The following is a 21,339-nucleotide window of genomic DNA, read 5'->3' on the forward strand; positions in this document are numbered from 1 at the left end:
CAGAGCTGAATTTCCAGCCTCCATTGGAAAGTGTAGGAATTAATGAACTGTATGTAAGCAATAAATTATTTATGCACTCCATGCACATTGGTTTTAAATGTTATTTTAATACTTTTACAATATTGTCATTGTTGGATGCAATTGTATATTTAAACATTCAGTTATTTTTATTTACAGTATTACCACATTCATTATTATTCATTATTTACAGTTCATTACATCGAAATAAATAACTTGAAGCATTGTTAAAAAATATTGCAAAATGTGCAATGTTTATATTTTAATTAAGTGGCAAGAGGAGTGGAATACATTGTACATTGTAAAATAATAAATTATATATACAACCTGAAATCTCAAACAGAATTTTAAGACATTTTGAGACTAAATTTAATTTTTGAAAAAAAAAAAAAAAAGTGATTTTTACCAGATGTCGTATTGGTATGGTTCTAAATTCTAAAGCCCATGGTTTTTTGCTTTGTGTTTTGAACTGTCCTGCTTTTATTGTGTTCAGAAGACTTTTTTTATTAAATGAACTCTCTTAAGGACATTTTTAGCAAAGTGACACTAGGAAAAATTTTAGAATTTTTATCATGTATTAGTGCTGAAAAATATAAAATAAAAAATAATATAAAAATATTATTTTATTTTTGTATTCATTTGTTGGTTTTTAATTTTATATTTATTATTGAAATGTTCTTGCCATGAAAATAGCCTTGGTTGCTGACTTGGCATTAAAGGGCCATGGAACCCCTCTCTTTTGGTTTCATGTGTACCTCAGAAAATGCTCTGAGATGGGGGTGAAGTGCTGCGAGCAGAGGGAGGAGTGGGCATGGCCGGCAGAGCAGGGGAAAAAAAGGAGAGTGAACAACTGTTGCCAGTTAGCTCACGAAATGAGATACAAAAGGTGATGCATGATTTTATAGTTCACAAAGTTAAAATGCAGTAATTTAATGCCCTGCTACATATTTTATTCATAATTTCATATACACATAATCATAATTTGTTATATCATTATAAAGAAGATCATGTTTATATAAACACTATAAATGAGAAGGACTTCTCTCCTCCTCAATCCCCGGGTCTGAATGCTGCAGTGCAGCAGGTCTCTTGCCGTGTCTATTCCAACTATTAACCCTGCTGGTAATCTGGAGGATTTTAAACATAGGCGAACACAGCAGCATTGATATAGGAGATGTGTCTGAATAGTAATGAACTGAACTGATAAAAGAATTGCCTTTCTCCAATTCTCGTACAGCTCTCCCGACAAAAATGCTTGCTGCAAACCAACAGCTTTGCTGTATCGGCCCTGACAGAATTGTGGGGGAAACATGCAACAAACCCTGTGGATCATGGAAACAAACACATATGACACAGTCATTGGGTCACATCTTGTCAGGTCTACCTTGCTTTCGGAAGGCACGTGCTCTCATAAATAATTAAGAAGCAGGGTCTTCTCATAGGATAAGAACACTCTGCTATAAATAATAATGAGAAACCGACAAGTCATCACTCCACTAGCGGATTCACGATACGTCACCGATTTTGATCCTGCCCAAAAATTATTTTAAACCCGTAAGATGCAATTAGCTGACAAAAGCTTAAAATTATCCAGTTTTTCCCATATTTTAAGCTGACAGCTACTAATGTTGTTTTAACTGATGCTCAACACTTACAAATCGATACTGGATCACTTACAAAAACAGGGAAGACATTTTAGTTTAGTCAGTTTTATTTCATTCATTCATTCACTTTTTCGGCTTAGTCTCCTTACTAATCTGGGGTCGCCACAGCGGAAGGAACCGCCAACTTATCCAGCACATCTTTTATGTAGCCGATGCCCTTTCAGCCGGGAAACACCCATACACTGCTGCATTCACACTCATACACTACAGCAAATTTAACTTAATCAATTCACCTATAGTGCATATCTTTGAACTTATGGGGGAAATCGGATCACTCTGAGTAAACCTATGCCAACACAGTGAGAACATGCAATATTTTTAAAATATTTTAAAAAGTACACAAGGTTATCTTGAACCTTAATTTTCAATAAAAAAAATACATCAATGTTGCAAAATGTCACCTTATTTTTATTTAAAAAATCAATGTTTTGAAGTTTTTTTTTTCTGTAGAGTGTAAATGCAGCATTGCTAATCATTTTTGCAAAAAATCTAAAAATTTAAAAGGAAATATGCAGTATAACTTAGTTAAGTAAGAAACACTAAAAGATGGCATTAAATTGCTTACTCTCAGCCACTGGTTTCACAGCTGTAGCGTGACAATGATGTCTTAAAACATTGCCTACAGAGGCAGCTCATTAGACTGTAGAATGGCACTCGTATTTCTCTCACTCTGCACTACTGGAGCTGTTATTGCTTATGATTCATAGCACATTGTTTCCCCCCAAAATAAGTCCTTTTCTACATGATGCACAAGTACTGCACAAACAAAAACAAGAGAGGTAGATGGGAGTGTGAGTTGAAAAAGGAAAGCCGGCATAAAAAAAACTGAGCAGAACAGTAGATGAGCGAGAGAAACGAGAGAGTAAGACGCCGGGGGGAAGATAAAGAATATTGTATACAGAAAGCGAGAGAGAGGTGGAAGAAACAGAAGAACAGAGCGACATATATAATAAAAAACAGAAGCCGAGTCAGAGGAGCGTCGTTAAAGAGACAAAGAGACATGGAGGGATTATTTGTTTCATTCTTTTGTTTACTCAACTGCTCTGAATAGGAATGGACTTTACCGTCCCGTCGAGAGGGGCCTTGGATGTGCTTCCAGCTCTGCTCCTTCTTTTATCTTGTTCCTCCAGAATGAGAGATGTGTGCACCGTCACACTGGGCTTAAAACCCATTAACACGGACAGAACAGGGGTCAACAGGCCAGCCACTGATAAGGATGACCAAACTCTATTGCTTTCACACGGACACGTGACTAAACTAAAACACACTTGTGAAAATGCGCAACTGCGTGGTAAAAAATGAGGAAGGCTCTCTTTGTGTCTGCCGCCTCATTATTTCTGCTTATGTCAGGTTCATTAATACACAGAGGTTCTAGAGCTTTTTTTTTTTCTTGACGTACACATGAATTATGGGGATAAGTTATGGTTCTGCTGTGATCTTGAAAAAACTTCTAACCTTAGCTGTATCTGATTTAGTGTTCTGTCAGAGTATGAAGTGAATTTGATGATAGACTGATAATGCCAATGCTATCTCACGCTTATTCATAACTTTTTGATTTATAGTGGCTAATTTGTGTCAATTTGTATGATCTCATTCATACATTTTAGTATGATTTTTAAATTCCTTGATGGTTGGAAGGGAGGGGTTTGGTGCCATTTCTCCTTTTAAAAATCGTAGGGAAGAGCAGGGCACAAAGTAACACTTTTTGATTTTGGCCAAATAATGAACAAAGTACTGGGGTTAGACAAACCATATTTTTTAACCAACAACACACACAAGCCTCTCCTACAAATGAGCACTGAAAGTATGATCGACATATGGTTTCTGTGCAGTATTGCCAAAAGTGGCAGGAGTAAAAATGTTACTATTTACCCCACCTGCAGGGCAGGTTGTTACTGTCAGATGGTTCGTTGTAACACATGCTTAAAGCCAGATTTCACACAATTAATTCAAAGTTTACTTTAAATAGTAGCTATCGTTCCTGAGTACTAGGCAAATTTTTTTTTACTTCTACATAGCACAGTATGTTTATTTATTTGTTTAACACATTTGGATTTATTTGCATTATTATCCATTATTATACAATTAGTTAATTATACAATTAGAAAAAAAAATTATATTAAAAAGTATTTTCTATTAAAAAACATTTTTTATTTAAAAGGTTCCCAACATTACACTCAAAATTCTAAAATTATTTTGTTTGTTTAATTGGTGTCCAGTAATGTGTGGCTAATTGTAACACCCTTTCACAACTAACCCCGCTGTGTCATGATTTCCATAAATCTGAAACAACATCTTTTAAAATGGTTGCAAATTTTAGCCTAGAAGACAGTCATCACAACAATATAAGATTTTACATACATACTTTTACAGATTTTTTACAATAAAAATATTGACTTAAATAAAAAATACCTTTATGCTGCAAAAATGGTTTCTCCTGTGTTTCTTATCCAAATTTTGCCAAACTTATTTAATAATTGGCTGGAAGACCAACTGTCTGCCAACTGTGTGGTGAAATCTCGGAAGCATGCCATGGTTAACCCTGAGGAAATATCTTAAAACTCTTTGTTATATTTTACCCAGCGTTACTTCGTGGCACGCGCTCCCCTACGTTTTCATATGACAGACCTTGTATGAAATTGTACAAATTAGTACAAATTTTATCTATTAGAATTTATTTTCATTTGTTTACAGCTCTGAATTTAATCTGACCTCATTTTCAAGTGATTATTAAATTTCAAACGTGGTCCTAATGAGAAACTGGTCACATTCATAAATTAGTAATGAATTTAGATATTTAACTATATTGTAAATGTCTCGTCTTTTTATTTAATGGTTTATTGTTTACCCGAAGTCTCTTAGAGTCAGTATGCTGGCCAGTTACATCTGCTCACAGACACAACCTTACCAGTTCCGGTTCATAGATAGAGGATATAACTGATTTCCGTTAAGTAATTTTAGGCCACCCCAAGCTTACTCATACATTAAGAAATTTTAAGTCAACCTCTAGATTATATCATACTAAATTAGTGATTGTCAGAAATCAACAGGTCTCTAATGCTGTGTCTATGGTCCATCCATTCAGCCTGAATGTATGAGCAAGTCATAGGCTGTGAAAACATCAGCCTAAACAATCTAATAGGTTTAAATGATTTTAGTAGAACATAAAACATATCAAATATAACATTTTATTTTCAGGTAAAGATTTTCCTTGCCAGTTGGCATAATTAAACAAAAATAAGCCAGTTCAGAAATGTACAACATAAATCACCCAAAGATGCACTGTAAAAAAATCTATTGGGGTGCGTAAAACAAAACGTAAAATAACTGCCATTAAATTAAAGAAATTTACCTTAAAATAACTGATTATTAATTGCAAAAACTTACCAGATTAATACCTGACCGTGTCGAAGTACGTTGCAGCATATAAATCTTGATGAGCTGAGAGAACAGGGTATCCTGGCCACAGAATCCCACAGACACTTTTGCACCTTTCCCTTAAATGACACAACAAATAACCATTAATTCATGTTCATGATAATAAAAGCATCATAAAGACCCTTGTCTGGTCATGAGTTAATGTAATGACCATTTTCCCTGGAAAGGAGCGTCTGGCAAAGATCTTATCAAAGCCAAAACTCAGATCTGCATATACAAGTAAAATTGTGAAATATTAAAGTGAAGTTGACACCACTTTACCAATCACACAGAGACATTTAAAATGCACCAAAGATCCACAAGATGCACCATATTAAAAACTTGGACTTTCTGTGTGGAATGAGTATGATCTGCTCTGATGGAGAAGGTAAAGTCAGGGGCAGAGAGGGTGGCTTAAGCTGTATAATTGAGTCATTGAATAACTGGTTTCTTAGCTGATCTTCTTCTTAGCTTAGAAAATGTATTGTTTTATTGCACAACAATTCTCCTGGTCTTGCCTCATAGCAGATCTTGGGGTTTGTTATTATGGAGAGATTTAGCCATCCTTACACTAATCATAATTATTTTATACAACCCTTGTTTTGATAAGTGCATTTTTAACTAAATATGACAAAATATTTTTAATAGCGTTACTACATTTGTAACTCAAAACAACCATTTAATTTTGAAAATATTTTTATAATACACCTTTGCAAATCACAGTGCAAGACTCCACTGTAGAAATGAATTAAATGCAAAAGTTGAATCAAATTTACTTGGCAAGTAATTTTATCTTGCATTACATTAGACGCAAAGCATCAAGTTTAATCTCAGTTAACTTAAAAATCAAGTTGAAACCCTTTAAGTAAGTTAAATTAGCATGAGTTTTGTCATACCTTTTTTATCATATACATGTTTACTGTGTCACTTTCGGAAATCAATTTTGCTGATTTGTGTTCAAGATGTATTATCATTTGTGTTGAAAGCATCTGCCTAATATTTCAAAAGAACTGTAATACCATATTAAACTAAAATATATATATATATATATATATATATATATATATATATATATATATATATATATATATATATATATATATATATATATATATATATACATATATATACATACATATATATATATATATATATATATATATATATATATATATATATATATATATATATATATATATATATATATATATATATATATATATATATATATATATAGTATACAGTTAAAGTCAGAATTATTAGCCCCCTTTTGATTTTTTTTTCTTTTTTATATATTTCCCAAATGATGTTTAACAGAGCAAGGAAATTTTCAATGTATGTCTGCTAATATTTTTTCTTCTGGAGAAAGTCTTTGTTTTATTTCGGCTAGAATAAAAGCAGTTTAAATTTTTTTTAAAAACAGTTTTGGGACAAAATTATTAGCCCCTTTAAGCTATTTTTTTTATAGTCTACAGAACAAATCATCATTATACAATAACTTGCCTAATTACCCTAACCTGCCTAATAGTTAACCTTATTAACCGAGTGAAGCCTTTAAATGTCACTTTAAGCTGTATAGAAGTGTCTTGAAAAATATCAAGTAAAATATTATTTACCGTCATCATGACAAAGATAAAATAAATCATTTATTAGAAATAGGTTTCTAAAGCTATTATGCTTAGAAATGTGCTAAAACAATCTTCCCTCCATTAAACAGAAATTTGGGGAAAAAATAAACAGGGGCACTAATAAGTCAGGGGGGCTAATAATTCTGACTTCAACTGTGTGTGTGTGTGTGTGTGTGTGTGTATATATATATTTATGTATAATTTGTGTATAACATGCATTTTCTCTTTTATTTTTTCTCTGGTTTTTTCTCTTTAGGACTGGGTGACAGCTACGGATATCCTCATCTCTCTGGACAGACTGAACACTTTTGGAGATGAGTTCTTCAAGGATGCCAAAGTGCTTCGCTCATATTTTTATGCCATTTCTGATTTCTCTGTGGGGGGCAGGTAAGAAAATAACACACTGCTATGTTTTATGTGCTTTAGCTGCATTTTAACTATTTCACCAGTGTTTGTATATACTAACAAATAGAAAATGGATGCAAGTAGAGGAAAGAAAAGCAACAGACAAAGTGATTAATAAGAGGATTAGAAAGAGAAAAAAAACTCTAAATATCAAGAGGAACTGGGCTTCTGTTGAGGAGAGAGTTTTTTCTAGACGTGTGATCTACTTTCTCCTTCGTCAGTCAGTGTATTTGTAGTATAAACAGGATGTGGAAGAGACGGTGTTTGTGTCTTTGCCACCATCTGTATTTTGTTTGTGTCTGTGTTTGAGTTTGTAAATGTCTGATTTTTTTTTTATTCCATTAGCTCATACATCACAGTGTTGTATCTCTGATTCGGTTGTTTTCTTTGTAATCAGTTTGGCTAGGATTTTGCAGGAAATTTTTAATATTTGCTGCCTTAAGTAACAAATTTGTTAAGGTTTTTTTTTTCAAAATGCATGGCATTATTTTGGCATCCGCTGTGTTGGAATAGTTGGTGGGTCATTTTGCTTTGGCGACTCCTGATAAATAAGGAACTAAGTTGAAGGAAAATGAATGAACGAACAAACTAATCAAAGAAAACAACAAAACAATGAACAAATGAACAAACGAATGAATGAATTGCATTATTTGCTTTGATTGGGTTTGACTGTGAACAATACACAAAAATCTTGTAACATTTTTTTTTTCATCTCAAGAGCTATTGGACTTGCAAAATCCAGGAGGGTCTGGTTAAAAATCATGACAAAGGGGTTGTTTACACAAAAATAAAAAATTGTGTAAATTACTCATCCTATATTTGTTCCAAATCTATTTGCGTTTCTTTCTTCCGATAAGAAATTTTGAACAATGTAAAAGGAAAACAATAGCCTTTGACATTATTTTTGTCTTCTACTTTTGCAAGTCAGCCAGTTTCCAACATTCTTTTCAAAATTATTTTGTATTCAAGAAATAAAGAAGCTCAAAAATGTAAACCACTTTTAAATATGTAAATGTCGAGTAAATTTTGGGTGAACTATCCTTTATGCTGGTCATCATTGCTATTTAAGAAAACACACAAGGCTTGTTATGCTAATTTCCCATATAATGATTGCAACATCGTCATTGATCAGAATATGCTCTACTTTTCTGACAGTGTTTATCAACTTTACCAACTCATTTTCTCTACCGCCTGTAAAATAAAGTAATTTGCATTGTGTTTTGGTGTCATTTGGTTTTAAATTCAGCCATCTGGCTCATTTGTTCCTCTCGCTTCAGTTGCCACATCCTGAGCTTATTTTTTAAGGCTGTTCTGTGTCCACAGAAAACAATGAGGCTTGAAAGTAGACTAATAATGACATCTCTTAACTGTCTTGCAGGTGCAAGTGTAATGGCCATGCAAGCGAATGTGTGGTCAATGAGGAAGGCCGTTCGGTGTGTGTTTGTGAGCACAACACCGCAGGGGTCGACTGTCAGCTCTGTGCTCCCTTCTACCAAGACAGACCTTGGGCACGAGCGACTGCTCATTCTGCCAACGAGTGTGTGAGTGAGTACGGCCTCATTTTGTGACTTTTTGGTAATACCTTGTTGTTTTTGACTCTGACGGCTGTTAAGTGAAATGATTACATTTCATAAATAAAATAAAGCAAATTAATAAAATGACATACAAATATGGAATCAAATCTTCCAATAAACTGTTGTCAAGTTCTGTTTCATAAAAAAAAAAAAGGTGTCACGTTTTATATGGTGTATCTTCGATATATTTTTGTAGCAATAAACTCATGACTAATATTTGTTGCAATTGTAATGTTTACGAAATGCTGACAAGGGAGGTGTGGATCTAAACACAGGTTTATTGAGAATAGTCAGGCAAGCAACGGTCACAAATTAGGAGTAAACAGTATGCAGCCAAATCCAGAGTTATAGTCAAAAACACAGGTAATAGGCCAGTACAGGCAGGCTGCAGACAACATAAACAAACAAACAAATAAGACGAGGGTCAAAAACACAGCAAGGCAAGGAAAACGTGTCATAATGTCACAAAACTGTAAAACAAGACTCAGCAATGTATGGGTGTTTTTTAGAGGTGTATGTGTGGTCTGTGTAATTAGTCCTGAACAGCTTCAGCTGTGTCTGTTTGCAATCATGGGGATCTAGGTCAGGTGTGTGAGTGGTGCATGACTGCATATGTAGTTCTTTTGCTGGCAGATTTGTAGTTCTCCACCGATCTGCATGGGCTAGACCGCTGGTGACTGTGACAGCAATCGATGTTTAGATGAATATGTAAATATTCACTCACAATAACAAAATAAACACAAGACAAATAACTGTGGCATCTGATCTTAGTAATATGGAATGTTTGTACTAAGTCTGTAATTCACTTACATTGTGTTAATAAATTAGGTCATTAAAATGACACTATTATGATTATGAATTATGTAACTTTCATTTTTATTTGTTTAAAATGTCCAATGTCCACAAAATAATAAACTTTTTTTTTTAAATAATTCTACAGGCATTACAGTCATATTTTTTATTTTTATCTAATACAGGCTGTTAATACACTGGAAATGAAAATGTGATTATTACTTGAGAATCCTTACAATTAGAAATACATAGAAACTAACTTATTTGTTGATCAATGTATTTGAATTATTAAGGCTTTGATTATTTTACACAATTAGCCTGATGAAACCCGAAGATTTTAAATCGTCTGTTGTTATTACTTACATTATAACTTATTAATACTTGTTGTTTTTTCAGCCTAGCTAAAATAAATAAGATGTATAAATAATAAGATAACTAAAAATAATAGACAAATACTGTAAATAAATTACTAAAACTAATTGAAATAAAAGGATTGATATTCAGATTGAGTAACTACATTAAAAATATGTTAATTGTATCAAAATTTAAAAGTCTCTCCTTTCAGTTTTATCATCTGGTACGTACATTTTATGAAACAAAAAATGTATCGGGAACCAAGTACATGTTACATTTATATGATTAATATTAACAGTGTTTTTTATTTTACTAACTAACAATCTGTGCTGTGGAATTTAAATCAGCCAAATGTTTTAACTGAGGATACAGTGCTCAGCATATATAAGTACACCCCTTTACAAATCTAGCTTTTAAATTCATATTTTTAATATGAAGCTGTACAATATTATAATTGTGCATATACAATAGATTTGTCAGTACTGAAGCAATATCTGGAGCTTATCTAACAAAAGAACTTTCCAAAACCTAATACACACAAATTTATATGTTATAGAAAAATATTAAATATACATTAAAAAAAGAAAAAGGAAAAATCTACAGAAGCTACTTTTTTTTTTTTTTTGAAAATTTTTATTAAATTTATTTGTATTATATTTTAATTTCTAAATATGTTTGGTGACTAAAATATGATTATAATAAATATATCTGTTTAATAAATCTGTTTTGTTTAAATGCTGCAAAATACATTGCCTATTCACTGAGAAATGGAGGAAAATATTAGTTTTCAAAATGGAGTGTACTCAGGTATGCTGAGCACTGTACATCTATAAAAACATTTGCTGATAAATGCCAGCATTTACTAAAAGTGCATTGCATTTATACTAATTAATGTCAACTTCAGCATGAAATTCCGGATATAATAATCTAAAGATTGCATATAAATATCTTTGAAAGATCTTGCTTCTTTCACTTAGCTGATTTCGAAATGCAATCTTAAATTCAGATGCTCACACCAGTCATTAATTCAATCAAGCACATCATTTAGACTTTTAACACACTAACTAAGGAAGTTTCACTCATGTAATGCTGTTTGTGTGTGTGTGTGTGTGTTGTCATGCGTCACTGGTAAATACTTTAAGGGGATGCTATAATTGGCAATTTTGATAAACCCGTGAGGAGAAAAAAGCCATGTTAATTATTTTCATTCGGTATTCCACTAAGCTCCACGTTCTTTTAATTAACTCTCTGTTTCAGTGGTCAGCAGATGGGTTTTCGTTGGTAATTGTTGCGCCTTCTCATCAAAGTGGATTTAATGAATAAACAAGTTTTTGGTGGTCTCAAAAGCAGCACTATGTGTCGGTAAGGAAGTGAAATAAACCAATGATGCATTGCCTGCATGGCCGCTCCTCACAGTTCTTCGTCACAGACTCTGCCAATTTTAGGATTTGCATGTCAGACTCTGAGTGATGCTGCCATATGTCTCTCTCATAATGCTTCAAACAGATACATCAATTGAGGAAGGATGTCTTCTTTAGCCTCCGTTATAGAAGAGAAAAACAGTAAAGGACTTGCTTGGGATAAAAAGCCTTGATTCCATCTTGCGTTTGTTCTACTCTCTGTGTTGTCATCTACAAAAAAGTAATAGAGCAATTAAAACAACCTGGAATTGTTTTGCACACCCCAGCCACCCTTAAATAGGCTCATTTATTAAAACACTGAAACTACATAATACTGTATGAATGAAGTACACTCAAAAGAATAACTCATTGGATAAACTCAATTTGTATATATATATATATATTCCCATAAAAATAATATATATATTCCAGATGGGTCCCACCTAGGCTGGCACGCGTGGGGCCGGCTTGGCTGGCCCGCATGGGGCCCACCTGGGCTGGCCCGCGTGGGGCCCACCTGGGATGGTCCGCGTGGGGCCCAACTGGGATGGCCCGCGTGGGGCCCCACTGGGCTGGCTCCATGTATTTCAATACCAATCTTTATAGTGGTAGTTGAAGAAACAATTTTTTCTGAGGTGGTACTTGGTGAAAAAAGTTTGAGAACCACTGGATTAAATTAATTTATATCCTCAAAATTCTACACACAATTTCTGCTGCTCTGAAAGTTCCAATGAGCACAGTGGCCGCCATCATTCGTAAGTGGAAGATGTTTAAAACCTCCTGTACTCTTTCTAGAGCTGGCCAGCCATTTAAGTGGAGTGATCGGGGGAGAAGGGTCTTAGTCAGGGAGGTAATCAATAAACCATTGGTCACTCTATCTGAGCTCCAGCATTCTTCTGTAGAGAGAGGAGAACCTTACAGAAGGGCAACCATCTGTACAGCAGTCCACCAATCAGGCCTGTATGGTAGAGTGGCCAGACAGAAGCCACTCCCCGCCTGGAATTTGCCAAAAGGCATCTGAAAGGTCTATGGTTGGTACGGTTACGCCATCCATCCACACTAAGCCAGAGTTTTCGAGCGCCGAAAACGGAGGGTTTTGGAAATGCTGAAGAGGCCGTTTTCATTCTAACGCTGCTGCTCTGTCTCAGTGTAGATTGGGAAAACGGAGACATCTGAAAACGGAGGCAGGGCTGCCAACATTCGCCTTTCCGATTTGGGCTTTTCCTCAATATTAAGTAGCCACACAGTTCAGTCCTCCATCCTCTCCTTGTAAGTTCAGACTTTTCAAGTTTGATATGGAAAACAGACTCCCAAGGACATGTCGGTAAATCTTCAAAGCGAACAGTGTACTTTATCACCTTATTTACATCATCCTGGATATGTTATTTAACTATACCTTAACAATAAAATGAAAACATAATATAAGGAACTGCTATTTTCCTTTTGATATTAACAACTTAACAGGCAGCAGAAATGTTGAGGCGTTGCGCTGTATAAATGGGCGTCATCTTCACTGTATGTCAGGCACGTGCACACTTAGGGCTCAACCTGTGCAGTGCACATGCCCTTTTTAGTCTTGGATAGAAAGTGCCCTTCCAAAATGATCAAAAGTGCCCCTGCGACGCAACACACCCTCCGTTCCGCCCTTCAGTAGGCGCGCAACAACACCGCTCTTGAGTATGCGCGCAAAACACCCCCTCCCCCGCTTTACAGTACGCGCACGACAACACAGCTGATCAGAACACGCGCGAAAACACCGCTCTTCAGTACGCGTGCGAAAACACCACTCTTCAGTACGCGTGCGACAACAACACCCCCCCACCCCCGCTCTTACAAAAATTTATCCTGCACATGCCCTTTGGACGGTCTCTGCACGGGCCTGCTGTATGTGTATTCATAACAAAATGAAGCCTATAACATTACTGCCTCCTTTCATTTTCATTGAAAACACGAAACATACCCTCTCTTTTGCTGAATATCAGTTTTAATAATCAATAAAGGCCATTATAAAAGTATAACATAAAATAAGTTTATACATTATAGGAAATAAAGGCAAGCACTCAGTCAATATGCAGAATGTACGTGGTCACATTAATTATTAGCTTATCTTTGCTCTCAGCCAAAACACGTTACCCCAGAACAAGTAATAGATTCAAAAAAACAAAATAGGGGAATATGTTGTTGGATATAGAAAACAAGATGAATTAAATATCACGTTTAGCAAATATGGTGGGATTAGATCCAGCGGTAGATCTTTGGGGAAAACTCTGACTAGCACAGCTCTCATCTGGCTAGATAGGCTGCAACGCATGCCAGAGAGTATGTGTGTGGTCACGTGATGAGCGTTTTCAATGTTTTGGTGTTGACGGAGAGCTGTTCAGAAATGCTGGGTTAAACGATAGTGTGGACACAGATTGTTTTCATTTTAAAATGCAGTTTTAAAACTAAAACGCACTAGTGTAAACGGGGCCTAAAATTTAACTCTTTGGAGTGAATGATGATGATGAGGAGTGAGTGGATGTTTTTTAGCAGCAGGAACTGAAAGACTAGTTTGGACAGAGGGAAAGATAAAAGCAGCAATGTACAGAGACATCCTGAATGAAAACCTGCTTCAGAGAGCTCTTGACCTCAGACAGGGGTGACACTTCATCTTCCAGCAGGACATTGACCCAAACCACAACGCCAACATATCAATGGAGTGGCTTCACAACAACTCGGTGAATGTCATTAAGTGACCCAGCCAGAGTCCAAACCTAAATCCTATAGAACATCTCTGGAGAGATCTGAAAATGGCTGTACATCGTCGCTTCCCATCCAACCTGATAGAGCTTGAGAGGTACTGCAAAGAGGAATGGGCAAAAATTCCAAAAGACAGGTGTGCCAAGCTTGTGGCGTCATATTCAAAAAGACTTGAGGCTGTAATTGCTGCCCAAGGTGCATCAACAAAGTATTAAGCAAAGGCTGTAAATACTTCTGTACATGTGATTTTCATTATGGGTTATTGTGCGTAGAATTTTGAAAAAAAAAAGAATTTAATCCATTTTGGAATAAGGCTGTAACATAAAAAATGTGGGAAAAGTGAAGCACTATTAATACTTTCTGGATGCACTGTCTGTGTGTTTGTGTGTGTGCATTTCCAAGTGTGTATTTTTTTTTTCAGGAATAATATTAAAATCACAGTTTTTTGTCTTTATTAAAAAGTATCTTAACTCTGAAAAGCACATTGTCTTTGATAAGCACTCCTCCCTTTCTCTTGTACGTATCTTCTAGTGCAATAGTGTGAAATTCTTTCTTCAGCGGCAAGCTCAAGAAACTGTGTCCCATTAGAGAGTGATAATGTGATGGTTATTGCGGAGTCAATAGGCTGACGGAACTGTAATAAAACGAATAATGTCCCACAATGCCCCCCTAGGTGACGGGTGCATAAAAAAGCTGACTTTGTGCGTTCTGGTTCGATGATATGTTGAGGAGAAGCGGCCTGTGGCAGGGGAGCTTATTAGGTAGTGCGTGTGTGATCTAAAGCCTATTGGAACTGAACAAGCTTTTGACCTAAAAGTTTAAATGAATGCCCATTGCTGTTTCTCATCAGTTGCTCTTTCTGTTTCTCCTCTGCTTCATCTGTGTTTTTCTCAGGGTGTAACTGCAGTGGTCTTGCCGATGAATGTGTGTTCGATGTGGAACAGTACCGCAGCACAGGACAAGGGGGGCGCTGTCTCGGCTGTAGGGAAAACACTGCTGGTCCTCATTGTGAGCAGTGCAGAGAAAACTACTTCAGATCATCAGCACTGCAGCCCTGCCAAAACTGTAACTGCAATGCATTAGGTGAGTTATATATGCATACTCAAGGAACCAATAGTGCAAAAGTAACACCTGTAGAAATATTTTGCAGTATTTTAGGACTCGAAATCAATTTGTTGAGTTGGTAGCACCACAACCATTATATATGTATATATATATATATATATATATATATATATATATACATATATAATGGTTGTGGTAATAATATAATATAATATAATATAATGTTTTTTTTCTGTTTTTTCCCTTAATTTCTGTTTAACAAAGAGAAAATTGTTTCAACACATTTGTTAATATAATAATTTTAATAACTCATTTCTAATAACTGATTTATTTTCTCTTTGTCATGATGACAGTACATAACATTTGACTAGATATTTTTCAAGACACTTCTATGCAGCTTAAAGTGATATTTAAAGATATCTAAAGATATTTAAAGATTAATATATTGATTCATTCAATCATTTTCCTTCAGCATAGTTTCTATTTCAGAGGTCGCCACAGCAGAATGTGCTGCTAACTAATCCAGCATATGTTTAACACAGCGGATGCCCTTTCAGCCGCCACCCAGTATTGGGAAACAACCATACACACCCATTCACAAACATACATTACGGACAATTTGGTTTATTCAATTCACCTGTACCGCACCCGAAACTGGAGCACCCAAAGAAAACCCACACCAACAAGGGGAGAACATGCAAAATCCACACAGAAATGCCAACTGGCCCAGCTGAGACTCGAACCAGCAACCTTCTTGCTCTTAGGCGAGTGCTAATAACTGAGCCAAGGTGTTGCCCAAATAATATAATACACATAAATATACTTTTACAGTAATAGTTTTGTCCTGCCTAGAAATGTTATCTTTGTTCTTTATTTAAACATATTAATGTAGATTTTCTGAACATTTTGCTGTGATGCACAGCTGTGATTAGAGACAGCTAAAAGTTTTGAATTTGCTTTGTCTTTCATTTGCGATAACAATACCTTAATCAAGTTTAGTGATTTCTAGTTTAAAATAGCATGCTCTACATTAGAGCTGGACATTTTGCGGGCCACTGGACTTCTTTGGTCAAAGTATTTATTTAATTTAAATTTAACTACAAACAGGGCCTTGTAATGTGCAGGGAAATAGGAAGAGATGCACATGCGGTATGTCATGCTCGCGTTTCAGGACCCACGAGTTGAAAAAAATCTAAACATTTCAGAGTGCCGCAAGCGAACCACGAGTCATGTGACAGGAAGCAACCAGGCAGCTTCACACTTTGCAGTAATAAAGGTAGACTAATTATCTCAGATTAACTATTTAACAAATCCAGATCCTCTCAGTGATGATGATTCTCAGATCACATATCCACCTCACAATCAACCTGACTTCAGTGCACTTGTTCAGCCCAACACAGGCTAGAATTCTCTCGCTGGACATAAGAAATAATAAATGAATCAAAGAACAAATGAAAACTAACTAAAATAAAGCAGTCAAACAAACCTAACCATGTGGCAATTATATGAAGTTGGTATTGTAATGCTGGTCTTTAAAATATATATTTTTTTAATGTAAAATTGATCCTTTGTTGGGCATCACGGTGGCGCAGTGGGTAGCACGATGGCCTCACAGCAAGAAAGTTGCTGGTTTGAGCCCCAGCTGGGTCAGTTGTCATTTCTGTGTGGAGTTTGCATGTTTTCCCTGTGTTTGTGTGGGTTTTTTCTGGTACTCTGGTTTCCCCCACAAGTCCAAAGATATGTGTTATAGATTAATTGGGTAAGCTAAAATTGGTTGTAGTGTATGCATATAAATGAGTCTGTATAGATGTTTCCCAATGATGAGTTGCAGCTGGAAGGGCATCCGCTGTAAAAAACATATGCTGAATAAGTTCCATTTCATTCCGCTGTGGCGACCCTAGATTAGTAAAGGGACTAAGCTGAAAAGAAAATGAATGAATGAATGAATGAATGAATGATCCTTTGTTAATCTTTAGAGTTTTAATGAATGTTTATTATATAGTTTCACAGATTATTTATTAAAAACATATTAACTGTATTGGTCTGGCCCTCTAAGAGTCTAATGTGGCCTCTTGGAAAAATAAATTGGGCAACCCTGCCCTACATTGTTTAAATAAACTTGTAGGTTTCTAAAAAGCAAAAATGTTGTGTTACTGTCTTTTCTAGGTTTCACTTTTGACCTGTGCTTTTTTATATTCAAATATACAGCTCTGAGGAACATTGGAGAAAATAAGTCACACACACAAAGTCAAAATATGGATATTCTTTCTTTTAAATATTAATCAGCATTCAGAAAGTGCAGTATTAATGAATCTAAATTCCTAGAATTCTTTGAAAAAGTAAAAAAAAGTAGTCTTTTAAATGTATTGGAAGCTGTTTAATAACACGCTAATTGTGTTCGTCTTGTATCTGAAATATCTGATTTAGCTTCAGGTGACAAAATGTGTGCATAAGATAACATTTTTTTGCCTTTATTGGCTGTATTTTTAGAGGAGGAAATGATTCTTTAATGCGACTGAAACGATCAATGCGTTCATTAAAAAAACCCTGAAGGCTTTGAAAGTGTGTGAAAAGCCGTCTTCCCTCATGTGTGTGTCTCCAGGCTCTGTGAGTTTGCAGTGTGATGCGGATGGAGTGTGTGTTTGCTGGCCAAGTGTGTCTGGTGTGAAGTGTGACATTTGCAAGTCTGGCTTCCATTCTCTTGGCCCTGGTGGATGCAGGTAATGAGAGCAAGAGTATCACCCAAGAATTCATCAAATGAGGAAGAAAAAAAGAAACATTTGCTTCTTGCAAGCAGAAATATCTGACTACTACAGTGGGAAATTGTGACTCATTCTGAGCAGATTAATAATACACAACAACAACAAACAAACAAAATAATAATAATAAATACGATATTTTAAACTTTAGTTCATGTGTAATGTAGATGTATAAACAAACAACTTCTCTGAATGTAATACGCTCATCTTTCAATGCAAAGGAAGATTTTACAGATTTAGCTTAGCATACAGCGAACAAAGTTCGGGGACTACAAAAAAATACATCCAGATTAGTGAGATCACAAACTCTTCATGTTATGCACATTCACCATGCACATACACCCCGCGCAGCAAAAGGAAGTGGCACTGCTCTTTCCACAGAGCTTGTTCTGTTTCTGTATCTGGGCTTCCAAAGGACACAACACAAAGAGAGAAGTGCTTACAGTTTAATTTTAATTATGTTCCAGAAAATTCTAAAGAAATATATAGCTAGCATTTGACAAAGGACAGCTTCCAGAATCTCTCCCAGTTCAGTGCTGGATTTGGCCGAAAACTCCTTAAAGAAGGAGCAGCTTCAACCATATAGACGAAGCTGTGGATTGTGAGCCACAACCTATACATATTTTTATTTGTTAAAATAGCAAGAACAAAAACAAGGATGTGAACAAAGCATTCCATGCTCTTTGGCACCGCTGTTAATTAAGCTACAAATTCATATTTATCTGTCAAACGTCGATTTCCCTGCATTCAACATCTCAAATAACATACTCGCAAACAATATGTGATAGTTTCTTATTACTTACACATTCTTATTCCAAATATATGTGAAAGACACTTGTCAGGTTTTATTTTAGAGAGCAGGCATGAGGTTCAACTGTGTCCTTTTCATTTTCTGTCTGATTCAGGCTCAAACTGCTGCAGCTAAAAGCTATTTTTACTGACAGTGTTTACACAGCACAAAAACGAATGCTTGTAAGAGTGTGGCGAATTGACTCCACGTCACCAGGAAAATCACCAATCACAGCAAATTATGTTAGCTGGCCAATCAGAGCCTTTCGAGAACAAGCCTTTCGGAGGAACTAGAAAATATGACAGTCATTTTCTTATTAGCTGAGTAGCTGTATATAATCATAGTAAGATACTTGAAAAAAATAATGCATATTTTGTACAAATGAAGCATGAGCAGACATTGCTTTGCATCTTATACTGTAAACACAACCAAGCCTTAAAAGTACACTCTGGACCACTTCTTTATCTTTCAGTGTCCTTGTTGATTTGGACCTTAGGCATTTCTTATTATTTTCAGTAGTGCTGCTAAACATTTTAGTCGAAATTTTTTTTTATTTTTTAAGGATTATTTGACAATTATTTTACCTGTAATACAAATATTTTGTTACAATAAAACTGTAAATGTCTCTATTTTTACTTTCACTTTTGACTCTTATTTCAGTTTGTTATTACAGTTTGCATTTGTTATTGTAATTTCATGTTGTTATGACTCATTTTGCATTTGTGAAAGAAAGAAAGAAAGAAAGAAAGAAAGAAAAAAAGAAAGAAAGAAAGAAAGAAAGAAAGAAAGAAAGAAAGAAAGAAAGAAAGAAAGAAAGAAAGAAAGAAAGAAAAAGAGCAGGTTCTTCTCAGGGTCTTAAAAAGTATTAAAAGTTGATACAGCAATGTAGAGAAATTTAAGGCTCTTAAAAAGTATTAAAGTCTTAAATGCTATTTTGCAAGGTGTTCAATTTTTTATCATTTTTGATTATGCAATGTATGGTTGTATGCCGGCGAAGCCGTGTTGCAGTAGGTAGTGCTGTTGCCTCACAGCAAGAAGGTCGCTGAGTCGCTGGTTAGATCCTCGGCTCAGTTGGCCTTTCTGTGTGGAGTTTGAATGTTCTCCCTGCATTCGCGTGGGTTTCCTCCGGGTGCTCCAGTTTTCCCCACAGTGCAAAGACATGCGGTTCAGATGAATTGGGTAGGCTAAATTGTCCATAGTGTATGAGTGTGTGAGTGAGTGTTTGTGAATGTTTCCCAGAGATGGGTTGCGGCTGGAAGGGAATCCACTGCGTAAAAACAAGCTGGATAAGTTGGCGATTCTTTGCGCTGTGGCGACCCCAGATTAATAAAGGGACTAAGCCCCTGAATGAATGGTTGTATGCTAAAGTTTGGAGAGGGGTCTGGATGCAGACCTGGTGCAGTGCAATCTGGGCTGCATACAATGCTTTTTAATGGGCTCACCTAACCCCACCCCTAACCCTACCCATCACTATGACGTCACTCGCTCCATTTGAGTGCATTGTGTCTGACATTGCATCGCTGAGTGATGCAATCTCAGCTTGCATCATAAAGGCTCCATCCAGATACTATTGAAAGTTTGCCTGAATTAAATCTGAGAATATCAGGATGCTGTGTAGTTTATGAAATCAATGAAATCCTACTAGATTTTACATCATGCTGCTTTGTTTACTGCAATAACCAAGGCAACACCATTATTTCTGCAGTTCCATTAGCTATGTTCAATAGATTTGTATACAGTATATAAATAATGTTTTAGTTTTGGATTTTTTTTATATTTATAAATATACTGTAAGTTCTAAGTGCCAGTGTTTTTGGTTGGAAAGTGGTCATAAGGTCTTAAAATGTATGGGAAAAGTCTTTAAAAGGGTCTTAAAAGGTATTAAATTTCACTCTTTGATACACTCTAAAGAAAGAAAGATCCAAAGAAACAAAGAAAGAAAGAAAAGAAAAGAAAAAAAAAGAAAAGAAAAGAAAAGAAAAGAAATAACATACGGTATTGAGTTGCGTACAGATTTATGCACCTGAGGAAATGCATATGCGTACTCAATGACGCAAATAATGGCGTATTTTAGAAGAAAACACAAGAGAGAGGCAAACGTCAAACAAAAATTTTATACACGACTACACTTGCATGTGGCCCATGTGGGTCAGTGTTTTTGGGTGCAAATTAGTTGGTTCACTGGAGCAAAACCTGAATGAAAACAGATGAAAACAGAAAAAAAGAGAGGAGGGAGGTTACTTGTCAGGTAGGAGAATTATGGGTAATGGCAAGCCAAGTAAAACTGTGGTTTCAGGCCATGTAGCAGATCATGGAAAGATTAAAAAAAAACAAGTTTCCACCAGATAGAGCAGCTTTGACCCGAGGCTATAGCCAACTGACCGCCACAATTCAGGCACATCAGCTGTGGCTCTCTCATCTGTGAATATCTGTGCATGTGTGTGTCTTCAATCAGGTTGTGTGACTGTGATGAGAGGGGCAGTGTAGGAGTGTGTTCAGCTGAAGACGGACGCTGCCACTGCAAAGCGAATGTGGAGGGACAGTCCTGCAACAGGTGATCTCCTGCACCTTCACCTTCCTGTCTCTTTCTGTCTGTGTCAAATCTGCTCTTGTTTTTGTTTTTCCATAATATGATAATACGATACATTATTATATTTAGCACAGAGTGAATCTGTAACTGCAAAAGTCCAAATAATTCATAAATCAACCATTTACATATTTTATGTAGAAATTT

At 35.7% G+C, this 21,339-nt stretch overlaps 1 protein-coding gene across 1 annotated transcript in view; it reads left to right on the forward strand.

Annotated features, from left to right (window-relative positions):
• lamc3 (laminin, gamma 3) overlaps positions 1-21,339 on the forward strand; it is a 136,138-nt gene that overhangs the window by 35,536 nt on the left and 79,263 nt on the right. The window contains exons 3-7 of the mRNA XM_682251.11: positions 6,984-7,114; positions 8,511-8,677; positions 14,886-15,074; positions 17,659-17,776; positions 21,061-21,159. Coding sequence (XP_687343.5) covers positions 6,984-7,114; positions 8,511-8,677; positions 14,886-15,074; positions 17,659-17,776; positions 21,061-21,159 — 704 coding nt within the window. The remainder of the gene's footprint in view (positions 1-6,983; positions 7,115-8,510; positions 8,678-14,885; positions 15,075-17,658; positions 17,777-21,060; positions 21,160-21,339) is intronic.

The sequence above is a fragment of the Danio rerio genome, chromosome 5 (genome assembly GCF_049306965.1).
Source record: "Danio rerio strain Tuebingen ecotype United States chromosome 5, GRCz12tu, whole genome shotgun sequence".
NCBI classification, from domain to species: Eukaryota; Metazoa; Chordata; class Actinopteri; order Cypriniformes; family Danionidae; genus Danio; species Danio rerio.